This window comes from Parus major, chromosome 12 (genome assembly GCF_001522545.3).
Source record: "Parus major isolate Abel chromosome 12, Parus_major1.1, whole genome shotgun sequence".
NCBI lineage: Eukaryota > Metazoa > Chordata > Aves > Passeriformes > Paridae > Parus > Parus major.
The window spans coordinates 3,658,900-3,673,781 of NC_031781.1; the positions used below are offsets into that span (position 1 = coordinate 3,658,900).

The window sequence follows — 14,882 nt, forward strand, 5'->3', positions numbered from 1 at the left end:
CTTCCCATGTTGGTGAATTTTAATATTCATGGCACCCAAGTGGTGAGAATATCCAATCCCTTGCAGTGACGGCCCTGTACGTCTGTGTCCATGTTCCTGCTGCAAGGTCACTGTCCCTGTCTGTCTGCTCAAGGATGGCTTGAGTGACTTTCTGAAGGATGAGTCTGTGGAAGTTTCACAGACAGAATACCATCACCCCTAAGAAGCAGATCTTCAATACCTACCAAAATCAGCATTTGCTGGGAAAAGCTGTCAAATCTTAGCTGGGGAGAAGAGCTGCCACAAAGACCATGTTATATGGGCAAAAAGCATTTTCCCATATTTCTCCTTGTCACTTTCTAGGAAACACCATGATCAATACCACATGGATGAAGTTTCAGCACCAATTAAAGCAAAACCCACAGCGAGATGGTGGCTCCAAGAGCTTTTAACAGACTATTGAGAAGGACACCTGCAGTGGAGACTCAGGTATCACTGTCCTGCTGCCACCTCACCTCCAGCACCACGGGCTGGCCCAGAAGCAATACTGACCTCCCCAAAGCCAAAGTGCTCCCTGTTGTAAGCACAAATCTTTTGACTGCCAGAGCCACAGTGAGCACTCAGGCTTTGATCCTGACATATCCACTCACTTCCCAGCAAGACAGCTCTGGAGACACCTTGGCACTGCTGGCCCTAGCAGCTTGCTAGCCCAGGAGCACAACAATACAACAGGCAGCAGCTCCAAATCCTAGGGCACAGCAAATGTGCTCTGGAAAAGCAGCTTGGCATCAGGGAAGCATTGTTCACTTCAAATACATCTTCATTTAGAAGGCAGAGATCCCCTACTTTGCTCAGACACTGCCACCCCTCCAAAAATATTGTTTGGTTTTATGAACCATTGAAAACAATCTGCAGTGTGGGCAGCAGTTGCCTCAGAAGTACCAATCAGCAGGGTCCACATACAGCTGACATTTGTCCCTTAATAATATAATTACAGCTAAAACAAGAAAGCAACCTGGAGCTCTGGGCTGATTTAAGAAAAAAACAGCAGTTCTTAAGATAATTTTGAAGTGGTCAGAAGCTGAGAGCAGGCACAGCAAGGCAAACCCCAGTGTGTCAGTCCTGGAAGTTCCAAAAACACAACCAGCAGAAGACAAGAGTCAGCAGCAGACACAATGCTAACATCTAATGGAGTTCTTTAGAAAATCCAGCACTGAGGTCTGGCACAGAAACATGGATTGCATGAGTGGACCACCCACAGATGCTGCTCATCACCCATCAGGTGGGACCCCAATCTTAATTCAGACCTGTCTGCAGGGTTACAATGACCCCAGCCCCATTGTCTGCAGGAGGAGCTGTTGGGGAGCCCAGCACTGCCCAGCACAGCAGCAGAAACCAACTTAATTACAGCAGGTTCAGCAGCACAGAAAACTCCTGAGTCACAGCGAGCTGTTAATTACCAGCCCTTAACAGGATTTGAGGGCTCAGGCCAGCAAAACCACCTTCCTCTCTCATGCTGCCCTACTATGCAGAGCTCTCAGTTTGACTTAAGTTTATGTGACTGACCCAAATATTCATACCCTCAGGGCCGGGGTATTGTTTAAAATCATTATTTCTGCACAAAAATCTAAGAGAAACCTAGCAATTGCTGCACCCCGTGGCCTGCATCTCTGGCTACCTCCTTCTCCCGCAGAAAGCTCCAAGGTCCAACCCCCTGCCCACCTTTCAAGAGTGGCACTTTGCTCTTCCCCTTGTCCCTGGAAAGGGGACTGGGCCATCCTAGTGCCCATCTGAGCTCCAGGGACACTGCCAAGCTGTCACTGCAGGACACTCGACTAAGGGAAAACAGTCTCAAAAGGGTGACTGACAACAGCTGCTCCCTGCTCCATCAGGAGCTGCAGAGCATGTCCCTGCTGCCCTTTCAGCCTGGTAGGAACAACAGGACAGGCCCTGGATTCCTATGGAAAAATGATGCCTGAAACTTTAAGCCCCTGTCCCTGCTTGTCACCCTACGAAGGCTCTTCGGGAAGCATTTCTGATCATCTGGTGAAGGACACAGGGCTCTCTGAGATGCAGAGCCACTGGATCCCCAGCACAAACACCTGTGCTCCAGAGGGCTGGAGGCAGGTTCCTCTTAAGGCACGAATATCCTGCTTTTCTGCCTTGGAAGGAGGGGGGAATGGCCCAAGACGCCAGACCCGGGCTGGGATTTCCACCCCAGGACAGTGCTGAGCTGGAGGCTCTCTTAACCCTACTAATCCTCTTTGCCTAGGAGCTAATTACATTCCCAGAGAGAACAGGGACCCTTGGGAAGGGGGCAGGGAGGCAGGTGAGGCAGGAGCCCGATGATCCTCCCTGCTCTCTTTTCAGCTCTTCTCTGAAACCTGTGTGCCGGCACCAAAATAATTTCGGCACAAAACCTTTGCTCGGCTCTCCTTCTCTGACCCACCCTCCGGCTGCAGGCAGCGACGCCCTGTTCTGCACAAAGGCTGATCTCACGGAGCTTTTTTCATCTCACTAAAGTCCCTTTTCCCAGGCATTTCTCCCTGCAGCCGAGCGAAGGAGCTGCCGCGGCTGCTTCTGCAAGTAGGGCAGGTCAGCCCCATCCTCAGCATCTCGAACCTGGGCAGTGCAGCATCCCTCCCTGGGGAGCTGTTCTGCTCAGGGACCAGTTTTATCTAGCGGGAGCTCTTGGATCCTGATGAAAAGAGAGGTCTGGGGCTTTCCAGACAATATTGGATACAGTGATTCACAAGATCTTTGCAAGAAATCCATCTGAAGGGGCTGGTTTGTACCTGGCTGCAGGTACAAGGGGAGCTGCAGAACGGGAACATGTCCCATGAACGGCTCAAGCAAACGCTGCTCCTGCATCCTGTGATACCACATCCAGGATAATTACAGAATCCCAGATCTGAAGGGAACTTAAAGCTCATCTCATTCCACCCCCCTACCACGTGCAGGGACACCATTCACTGGGCCAGGTTAAAAAGCCCCATCCAACCTGGCCTTGAGCCCTTCCAGGGATGGGAAGTCCACAGCTTCTCTGGGAAACCCGTTCCTGTGTCTCACCAACATATGATAGGCATGTACTATATTATATATGCATATAATACATGTAATTAGGAACCCAACAACATTAACTGGTGAGATCAGACAGGGCAATGCAGCAGCACCACCTATGAAAACACAAGTGTTATAAAAAAAAGGATGTTTTTTACAGTGCATGGGGAAATCAAAGGGAAAAAAAAAGGCAGTTTTGGGATCTGGATGGGGTATGGGGAGTCCTACAAATCAGTAAGAGGACCCTCCTGAGGGTCGGGTGCCCATTGGAGGTCACAGCCTGGCACCTGGGAATCAGCAGTGCTCTGCAATGAAACTTGCCACTGCTCCTGTTTCAGGCTGGTTAATTAGGCAAAGGGGCATCCTGCCATGTTTATTTAGTAACACAACATGCATAGTTCATTTGTTCCTTAATACAAAACCCCTGGAGTCAATTGGGGTCAACTGGGGTTACTGGGAGAACATCATGCAAGCACAAAGGAAATCACGCTGCAAGCCAGCTCCTGCCAGATCACTTGTTCCCTCAGCAGACTCAGCCATAAACAGGAGAGATTTCCTACATCCTCAGCGAAACGACCCAGCACCTGGTCTTCCTGCAACACAAACCTCCTCCCTTCCTGCATGGCATCAGGCTGAGGCTGTAGGGAATTTGGGACAGTCCCAAAGTGTCAGCTCTGGCTTGAGAACACCTCATAGTACTGCTCCCAGGATGCAGCTCCTGGAGGAGGTGGGAGGAGGCGGGAGCAAGCTCCAGGACCTGTACTCCCAGTATTTCACATAAACAACTTACTGAAAGCTGTGAAATGTGTATTATGGCAAGCATGCAGAGGAAGTGGAAGTCAGGTACATTTTTGGGATTCCTCTGCTGGTCACCCACAGCTTCCAGAGCCATAGGCCATCCACACACTTCTTCTGGGATGTACTGCCAAAATTCCAGCCTTATCCCTAAACTCTTCACATGCCCTAGAGGCTTGAAGTCCTCACCAACACCTTCTGATCACGCCCACCAAGACCCAAAGCCAGAGGAAATCCAGTCTTGCTGGCAGATCTTGTGGAAACTCTGGGCTCAGAGGCACAAACCAGGTTCTCATGAGTAGGATACTCTTAGAGCATCCTTCACCTGCATAAGCATCGGTCTATAGCGGTGCAAGGACAGTAAGAGAAGCACAAGTTACCCTTTTCTTTGGGTGGCTCAGCACCTATGCAGCTCAGCCAGTGAGTTCACAGAAAAACAGCACTTTTAGTATTTTTTTCTCTTTTGGTAGGTTTGAGTGCACTTGGCTGAACAGAGTGCTGGGGAGGAGGCAGCTCCTTGGATACCTCCCCAGGCAGCTGCAGAAGGTGGGAGGGGACGGCAGGGACACTGAGCCTCCAACTCCATCTTTAGATCAGGAGTGGGATGGGAATGAAAATACCATGGGTATAATAACACATCTTTCCAGGGAAATCAGAAGTTTTAGGGGGTTGCAAATAGGGGCAACAGCCTTCTCCGCTTTCTGGAAGTGAAAATACAACTTCATTTGCAGGAAATACATGGATTTAGCACTATTTTCCTGCAAAACTCCACTCTTCCTCCAAAAACCAGGCCCCTGTGGGCCATGCCCTCTCCCTCCCTGTGACTGATGATTTTTGGGGCCAGGGTGAAGCCTTGCCCAGGCTCCAGGGGTGTGTACAGACCGTGCTGTGAATCTCACCCACAGTTTGTGCTCCTCTGAACTTCTCAGACTCGGGATCAAATCCCTCATTAGTTTTCACACAACTTCCAAGGGCAGCTTATAGCCAAGGTCCTAATTCATCACGTAATTAATGGATCAAGCCTCACAACTTCAAAGAGTGAGTTCTGGTATTTGCATGAACCTCAGGGCTTGGGACAAGCCCATGTGAGCTGCAGGCAAAAAGAGATCAGACCACAGAGCAATTTTCCCAGAAGATCAAGCAAACCTAAAACCCAACTGCATTACCAGACCTTGCGATGCTTTCCTTTCCTCAGAAAGTTTTTGTTAAAAACATCCACAGCACAAGTGTTGCATTTCTTCCTCAACTCTTATAAAAATAAATCCCATAAACCAACCCAACCATGCAGAGCTGGACAAAGGTTCAGTGTAAAGGGAAACAACACTCATGACAGCACAACACCTGGGTAAGACCTTGCTGTGGGTCTTCACTCTGTGTGAAGGTCTGTAGATGCTGCAGGGATGAGCTGCAGCAAGAAACACTAAGAGGAGTATTCATGTCAGGATGGGTTTGCCCAAGAGTGTCCAAAGACATCTGCTCAAGAAGAGCTGAGGGAACCCAGGCAGAGTCCAGCCTTCAAAATCTGAAATTTAATCCCAGGTGTCAGCCAGTGACCCTGGAGACAAGGACTGAGGAGAGCTCGCCTTTCCCTGGTGCATGCAGAGATCACAATGTTACTGGCTACAACCCAACCCCAAATTAATTCTCTAATTAATTAATTAGCAGCCAGGTGCCAGCAAGCATTAAAGCCTTTCCACCAATGCATGAGCTTTCTGAAGCCTGGGAACATACTGTTGCCCAGGGGCATGCCAACATGGGCTTCAGCCCTACCCAAAGAACTTGGACAGCTTTCCTCACTCACACCCCCAAAGCAGGGTGGAGGCAGTGGTGGGAGCACCAGCAGGAGCAGAGCACTGGCACTGAAAACAGTGTTGTGTACACTGAGATGGCCATTTAGGGGGTTTGCAACTCCTCAGACACTCTGGGAGAGCATCTCCTCCACCGCCAACGTGACTACCAGCGGCAGGAGCAGCAGCTTCAGGAAGAACAGAAAATTACTGGGTGTAATTGAAACTGCAGGGAGGAGCTAGGGACATAAAATGTAATTATCTACCGTGGAATGGAGCCAAGATTAGTAATCCTACTTCTGGTCATTTCAAGTTCCCATTAACTTCTCTGTGTGCTGATGTTAAGACACAATTCTGTGTCTTAACTATCTGCAAGACACAGCACTTCCAGGAGCAAGCCCTGGGCCTCCTCTGGTCATGGTCTCAAATCACTTGTACAGGAGGGGGGTGAAGGGCCTGGAAGATGTCTCTCCCTAGCTTTCAAGGTGGAAGGGGTAGGAGGATGCTCTAGCTGAACCACCTGCACCACTCTTCTCTCTAGGCACCAGTGGCTAGAATTGGCTAAGGTGTTTTTCTGGTGCTTGGGAAGATGATCTGTGTGGGCATCATAACAATTCAGAGACATTCTCAACTGTAACAGGTTAGATTGGCTGGATTTCAGGCCATCTCAGCCTCTGTTCTCCTCTCCTTGCACTCCATCACAGCAGGCTGCAGAATGCACACCCAAATCACATCCAAAATAACACTGGGCATGCCCATATCCACCCCATGCTCAGCCCATTCCACTGTCCTGCAACCAGGCTCCTCTTGCTGAGGCCCTGGCGCTTTCTTCCCCTGTATCATCTTCCTTGCAGCCTCACTATTTGAGAATGCAGGAGCTGCAGAACATCCTTCATCAGCCTCATCTCCAGTCTGGCTAGGGCCTCCATCCACAGCAACAGGAGGAGGATGCTAGTTGGTGACTGGCACTTGCATGACCTCACCCTTGGACATCTTTGGGGAGCAGTGGGCATTGCTGAGGGTACCCTTAACAACAGCCATGCCTTACTCTGCTTGTTGCATGAAATCAGTGTACACTCATGAAATCAATGTCTCTGCCAAGAGGTGGAAGACCATGGACTCTAGCCCTGCAGCTTGCCCCAGGAGGAACTTGGCTTCAGCAGTTTCTTAAAGGCTTTTTTATAGACCTCTGAAAGCAAGCACCCCATCTTTTCTCCATTTTAAGCAAGGAGAGAGCACACATCCTTATATCAGAAGACGCCCGTCCCCACCAGCCCCCTTACCTCCACGAGGTGAGGTGTGGGGTTGAAGCCACACATGTTGCAGACCTGCTGCCGGCAGGTTGTGCAGGTGTTGTAGTTGGGGGGCTCACTGGAGCCCACATTGATCTCCGCCTTGCAGAGGGGGCACGAGACCCTTGCTTTCGGCACTTCCTTTGGCTTGACACCCTGCTCCGGTTTGCCCGGCTTCGCCGCCGGTGCGGCACCAGCCCGGCCCTGTGCCCCTGGGGCTTTGGGACCAGCCTCTTTGCTGGCATCGCTGAAGACAATTTTTGGAGGCACTTTGCCAGGAGACGGCTGGCTCGGAGCAGGGGCCTCTGGCTGGACAGACATGAGCGTGCTGGCCTGGGTCAGGAGGGATGCCCCGAAGCCGAAGAGCTTCCCTGTGAGCCCTTCCTGGGGCTGCTCTGGTGCTCCAGCCCCGGGGGCCGGGGCAGCAGGCTTCGTTCCCGCATCTCCCGGCGTCTTTCTCTGCTCAGAGGGGGAAGGCTTGGCTTGCTGATGCTGCGGGGAGGACCTGGCCTGATGCTGTGGGGAGGACCTGGCCTGATGCTGTGGGGAGGACCTGGCCGCCTCCTGAGGTTTTGGCTGTCCTGGGCCGTGCGGTTCCCTCTGCGGCGTTGTGGGCTGAGGTTTGGGTTGCTCTTGCGGCAGGGGGCGGGGGGCTGCTGGGGTCTTTTCTGCAGCCGGGGGTTGTGGGTGCTTGGCTGGGGACTGGGAAGGGGACGGCGAAGGGGAGTGCAGCTGCTGCTGGCTCTTGGAGCGAGGAGCGGTGGTCATGTCCATCCCCAGCGCCCGCTGCATCTGGCAGTTCAAGCACAGCCATTCCTTCACCTGTGAGACAAAGAGAGGACATGGGCAGTGAGTGATGGGCAGGTACAGCTGCCTGCAGGCAGCCCCAGCACACCCTTACCTCCCCCCAAATGGACCCCACATAGCCCCTGAAAAACATTTTGGTACCATGTTCTTGACTAGCAGTACCTTGCAGTCAGGGCAAGCAGCCCCATCTGTCACAGGTACCCACGGCACAGCACGCCAGCGTGAACGCCAGCTTTAATTAGCCTTGGTCTGCTTCCAAGGCTTCTGCTGTGAAGTAAGTGACTGCTTGCCATGAGGCTCTGCCTCTCCTGGGGGAAGAGGGGCCTTTCTGAGGGCTCACAGCTCCATCAGCTCCCCAAAGCCCATTTTTTCCCTCCTGCTTGGTGACCAGAGATACCAAAGAGAATAGTCAAGGCCAAACGAGGAAACCCCACTGTGCCATGCTCAGCACTTCCCTGAGGCTAGCAGAGATGGATTTGCTGGAATCAGTGCAGTGGTTGTGAAAATTCCATCTCAAAATCTGGCTCTGTAAGCTATAAGGAAGTGCAAAGAGTGCTGCTCCTTACACAGTGCATTCTGCACTTCCAGGAAGGCAAAGTACAGGCTGTGGAGCAAAGGGTTAATTTTCACTCTCACCACGATGAACCTTTGCATGCAAATGAAAAATAGAACAGTTCCCAGGCTAAGTGGTGATAAACGAAAGACTTTCCCCACGAGAGATGTTCCCTGTGACACACTAATGTCTAAATTAAGTTAATTAAAGAGGCTGTAGAGCCTTTCCATATGAGGAATCACCAGGATGCTCAGCAGCTCCACAAGTATTAATATAAAGCACAGTCAGCAGGAGAGCCAGGTCTGCTTGCAAAAGACTTCTCCAAGACAAGCAACTAAGGTGGCAAAAAGGACCAGAACATGCCCAAAAACCGGAGCAGCACCCAGGACAAACAGATGCAGAGTCTGGCAGGGGCAGCACCCAACAGCTCCTGGTCCTTGTGCTCTCTGGGGGCTGCACATCCCTCAGGCCTGCACCCACTGCACAAAGTGTGGATTTTCCTGCCTTTCATTCCAGAAGCCATCTCTTCATTTCAGTGTTACGGATCACCTCTAAGGATCAGCTTAATCCCTGCTGCAGAGACATTAATCACCTTGCCCAGTTCCACAGCTCCAGGTCTGCTTGGCCTTTTGTTCCTGCGGTTGGAGGCATGGGTGATTCAGAACCTGGACACAGGGATTTTCCTCTACCCTAAAACCACACATCAGGCACATTTCAATCTTTTCTGCTCACAGGAGCTGCCTGCAGAGATGCAATTGGTGTTATTGTAGGTCTCGTTATGGGACATGATGGCATGTCCTTGAGAGGCGAGGTAGATAAGCCCTAAACCCCTCCTTACAAGTTCCCTCCCCAGAAGAGTTCTCATAAAGGCCAGCCTTCAAATAATAAACTTTTAAATTCAGATCAGCTAGGAAAGATGGCTTCAGATTCACAGGGGGTGGATGAAACCTCCACCTGCCCAACATCCTCTCTCTGCAGCACCTGCTGGGTGCCAAGGCTTGGCATTGCCTCCAGCAAAGCAAAGCTGTCCCCATCACCTTACAACCCTAGCTGCACATCAGCTCTGTGCTTTTCCCAGACTTCCCTGTGCTTGCTGAGCTCCCACTCTCTACACCAGCCTCCGCTCGAGCCCTTCACTTGGAGCTGAGGGAAAACAGCCTCAATTTTCCCCAGCAATTTTGCGCTACACTGTCGTCTCTCCAAGCTGTTCCAAAGGAGCCACACTATATTTAGTTTCTGAAAATAGTACTTTAGTTTTTATAATTTCTTAGGGTCCTGCAGTCTCTCTTCTGACATCCAAAATTTCTTGTGTTATTTTTGCTTTCACACCCCCTGGAATTTCTTCCCACAGTTCTATTTCAAGAGAGTGTCTACCAAAATCCCATCAGCTTTGCCCACCATCCCCACCAGCTCAAATTAAGGGAGAACCAATCCTTTCTACTCACGTTCTTGTTCCCAGGATGCAAGAAATTCAAATCTTCCCTCTCTGCATAATCTCCTTACCCGTGCTTTAAGACCCTTAGTGAGGTGGAAACTGGGGGAAGATCCACTCCCTCCCTGTGCCACACACAGTCCTCACTTTGCCCTTGGCCAAGGCTCCTCCAGGAAAACCCAGGCAGTGAGAGGCACTGTGCCTGGGGTCAGGAGCTGCATATGGCTCATGGACAAGCCCACCAGGACCTCCCTCAGCTCAGGGCTGAAGAACAAAGGGATCATTGTAACCTACTCACTTTTCACAATGAACCTACAACCCAGGTAGGAAAAAACCAGGGGGTGTTTTAGATGGGATAGGTGCATCCAATTGCTCTTGGTAACTTGCTGAGGAACTGCTGAGGAACATCTGTCCTGGGGAGCAGGAGAAAGCTGCAGGAAATACAGTGGGGCACGAGCTCCCAGAGCAAGCATTTGAAATGTAAATTGAGTTGGGATTATCACAAATTGCCTGGCCAATGCAACTGATGACACACCGTGTGGGTTACACAGATCAAAGACAACTTAAAGGATGCTGCAGGGAAGATAGCAAAGAGGAAGGGCTGAGTTGTCTTGCCAAAGATCCTTCCCCCTAGGAGGAGAAAGGATAAGGGAAAAGCCTGGGTGATAAAGAAATAGTGGGAAAAAATCATTCTTTTCATACTCTTTTCCCCTATTTCTCTCTACTGTTTTCTGGGCATCTTCCCCCTGCATGATGAATCTGCAAGCTAGAAGAGAAGCATTTAGAGGATGGTGATGCAAGTAAAAGAAATAATCCCGTTCTATCTATTTCTGTGTCCCGTTTGCCCAGTTCTTCACCAAATCAAAAGTTTCAGGGGCTGGATTAGTAAAGATTTACACCCAGACTCTTCCTAGGAAAGATGGGGGTCTGTCACTGGGTGGAGATGGAGGAGCTGCTAATGAGACAGATATGATGGACATGCTGTAATGACTGTCCTGGAACATTCAGGAACAAGCAGGATAACACTCGTTATGAGGACGAAGCGTTTCCATCCTATTAGCAATTGAGAAGAACATTCAACAACATCTAGCAGCACCACAAGATATTTAAATTTGGCAGAACTGAATAATTTTGCATCCAAGAGCTCTACGTGAACTAAGAAAACTGCTGCGTACTGATGTTCATTTTTAAGAGGAAATTTTAGGAAGCTGGAAGAATCTTCTGCTTGAAGAAGGCAAAGGTATGGCTTGAAGGGGACAGGGAGACAGACATCTGTCCAAGGCAGAAAGACAGTGCAGAGAACTGAAGGACACACAAATAAGCCCATCAACATGGTTTAAAAAAAATAGGTCACGGCAAAGCAAACCTGATTTTATTCTCCGCACATCTGATATTAGTATTGCACAGAAGCAATATCCTTGATGTCCAAAAAGGTGTTTTGACCTAGTATTGTATGACATGCTGACAAAAATAAAAAACACTATAGAATATGAATAGTGAATATGCTAAATGGATTTCAGACTGGTTACCTGGCTGAGCTGGGGACAGTGAGAATTCACCACTGCCAAGGTGGCAGTGCAAAGAGTGCTCCAGGCAGCACCACTCACACACAGTGGATTTTGGTAAAACCATAGAATCAGAATGGTTTTGGTTGGAAGGGACCTTAAAGATCATCTTGTTCCAGCCCTCCATATCTTAAATATCAATGAAGATGAGTCTCTACTGCCTAGCAAACCTGTTCTCAGTCCATGCAGGAAGCCTGGAGCTGGAAGGAGTGAGGAGGTGGCTCAGCTTCCTCTTCCAGCACCAAGGGACTCCTTCCAGAGCCCTCCATGGTTCCACACCGACATTTTAAGGAGATTAGTAAAACACTGCGGGAGATACAGACCGGATCTGTAAGAGTGGTTCTAGGGATGCAGAAAATGTCTGAAATGAGAGAATTGAAGAGGTTGATCTTTTTCGTTTATCAAAGAGAAGATTAAGAAGTGACTTGATTACGATATAGCAGCACATTCAGTGGAAACAATATCAGGTACTAAAAGGTTGTTAATTAGGCAGAAAAAGGCATAAAAAGAACTAATGACTGGAAGTGGAAGCCAAATATATTAAGCACCACTTTTAACAGCAGATGTTTCTAACCATTAAAGCAAATTATACACATGCTGTTGGGCTCAGCAGAAGACTCAGGGAGGTAAAGCTTGAAGGCCTTTCATCTATAGAGTATTTTATGCCAGTTCTGATCTCACAAGCTTTGATAGCTTGAACCATTGCATATGTATGGACATTTGAATGTTTGTATCTGATACCTGACCTGCCCCAGCCTGCACGCAGTGCCCAACACACTCACAACCACCAGCCTTACCTTTCCTACCACAGAGCCCTCCAACACCCCAGAATATTCCTCAAAAACCCCTTCCAGATCTTACTATTCCCCAATGCATGGGTAGGTCAGCAAGTGGTGGCGCTTGCTGGGTCACAGCTGCCAGATGTGCCTCCCCCCTCAATGCTCTCCTGTGAGCACCAACCATTTGCAAATCCCATTAGGAATGAAAACTTTCCAATCAGCGTTTTCTTTAAAAAAATTGCAGCAGGAATATCCACAGCATGTGCTGGCTCTGCCTAGTGCAGATTTAAACATTGATAAGAATTATAAATTGAACATATATAAACACACATATATAAAATTACAGGCATGGTAAACTAGATAGTGACCCTCTGCAAAGCAGGTACGTAAGAGGGACCAAGACATCCCTGTGCACTGTGGCTTCCAAAACATCTAGAAAAACACCAAGAAAAGCACATTTAAAAAGGATCTGAAATGATAGACACAGCTTAAGTCTATAAGGCTTCTGCAGTTATTCTAACACCACCTATTTTAGGAGACTGTGTGAAAATAGCCCATCTCCAGTATTTGTTACCAGGAGATGTGAGGGAGTGCTGGTTATGTGCAGGTTGTTTTGTTCCCCTGAGGTAAGACAATACAGCTCTAAAAGTATCTCAAGTAAAGAGTTCAGCCTCTGCAGTGGGCAGAAGCTTTAGAATGAGCACTGTAAGCAGAAAAACATTGTAATTGAACATCCAAGATATTTTCACGCCAAAATTTAGGATTATAATAAAGAGTAATTCTATCTTTGCTGAGGGTTGGTTATTTTGGACCATTTGGAGGTCACCCAGGATGCTATCCTACTACAGAAGAATAATAAAACCAAAAAGGAGAGACCATATTTAGAGTACCATATTTATGACCTTGGAGACTTGAGATGGAATGGTTCCTCACCAGGTCTACCCATTTAGACCTCACTTCAGCAAAAGTCACTGACCTTGCTAGCTACACATCCCCATGTCAGAGGAGACCACTGCGCTCAGTCCATCTGACCTGTTTGAAACAATTATTTTAGACTGGGAAGAACAGGTCCCAAGTCATCTTGAGTCCAGCACGATCAATGCCACCCAAAGGTGACCATTTTGGACGGGACAGAGAAAAGGAGCTTTGTTCAGCAGAAGATACAACCCACACTCATCCTTTGGCATGAGACAAAATGTACAATGAGCTGAAAAACCAGAAACCAAGTTCACGGGAATTCAGAGCAGAAAAGGAACACGGCTTTTGTGTGAGGTGCCAAAAACATGTATTTAATAATTATAAAAAACTGTAAATCCTGAAAAAAAACCCCAAAAATCCACCTTGTTTGGGAAGAGCACAACAGGGCACCTCTGGCAGCAGCTCTTCAAATGCAAGAGCCCCGAGTGGGGCCCTTCCCTAGATGCCCCCCAGATGAAGCCACCCTCCAGCAGATGCACCCCAAGGCCACAGTCACAGCTCCCTCTGCCTTTTGCAGGCACCAGTATGAGTATAAAAATAACCCCAGCTGGAACTAGGTAATGAAGGTACTGTGTTAATCAGGCTAATAGAGAGGCTCAACAGCAGGATCACCGACTGGATGGAGACAGGTTTCATTCATGGCTGCTACTGGCTTATCCTGAAGGAACACTGCAACAGCCTGGCCTCTCCTGAGAGCTGCCAGTGCCCTGCCTGAGAGTGTCCTTAAGAGTCTTCAGCTCAGCAGCTCTGCCTGCACATGAAATTGTCTCACAAAATCAGCCAGTCAGCAAAACATCCCTTCCATCCATGCCTCCCAGATCCACTCCTGAGGAGCTCTCTGGGGGACATGTCTCCTGTTTTACATTGTCACACTGAAATCTGCCAAAGCCACATAAATACTCTGCAATTAAACAATATCCTGATCCAAGGGAAGCAGCAGTGCTAGAAGGCAGCCCTTGGCTAGAGAACAGAGGGAACAGCAAGTTGTGGGGAGCAGGGATACTGCTGGGAAGGCAGGAGGTGGGAATGGCTGCAGAAGAGCAGGGAAAGCTCATCAAATCCTAGAGGAGCTGCTGATGCACGGAAAAAACTAAAGGTACCATGTGGATCAGGTTTCCCACACCATCCCAGACTGGCTGATAGAGTGCATGACAAACACAAATATACACCTTTTTCTGAAGTCTTGGGATTGTTTTATAGCAGAACTAAACTCTCTGGAAGTGTTTGAGGCAAAGGTTCGATGAGGCCCTGAGCAATCCTATCTAGTGGAAGGTGTCTCTGCCCATGGCAGGGGATTGGAATGAGGTATCTTGAGGTCCCTTCCAACCCAAACCATTCCATGATCCAGTTGCCAAGTTGTCCCTACAGCAGTGCAGGGACAGTTTGCCATGGAGCTCGTGTGTGGAAGGTAGGAAAAGCAGCCCTGGATGTTTGGATATGTGCTTAGCCTACATGCAAAGAGGAACCTGCAAAGCATCCCATGGAGGCTGTGATGTGGTGTATCAGCTGGAGTCTGAGCTGAGCAGGATGGATAACACCAGGAGATGGAGTCTCCTGAGGTGCCTTGGGAGGACCATGAGCAGCCCAGGGTGCGGGAGCTGTTGTGTGCCCGGGGCCAGGCTGCATGTCAAGACATCACCAGAACTCACGCCTGCATCCAGGTGGAGAGGAGGCGGATGCAAACATGCAGGCAGCGTGGGCTGAAGCTTCCTGGTCCAAATCTAAAGCACAGTTTGAGGAGAATCCAGGGCTCCGGAGAAAATGTGCAATTAGGAGTGTTTCAGCACTTAATTGACAGGGAAATTGGTCACTGAGGCACCAAGTCACTTGTGAAAATGGCCACCTTATGCTCATC

At 49.2% G+C, this 14,882-nt stretch overlaps 1 protein-coding gene across 2 annotated transcripts in view; it reads right to left on the reverse strand.

The window, feature by feature from the left end:
- Positions 1-14,882, reverse strand: part of BSN (bassoon presynaptic cytomatrix protein) — an 83,966-nt gene that overhangs the window by 36,088 nt on the left and 32,996 nt on the right. For both annotated transcript variants that reach the window (XM_015641292.2, XM_015641291.2), the window contains exon 3: positions 6,905-7,735. In XM_015641292.2, the coding sequence (XP_015496778.1) occupies positions 6,905-7,735 (831 nt within the window). The remainder of the gene's footprint in view (positions 1-6,904; positions 7,736-14,882) is intronic.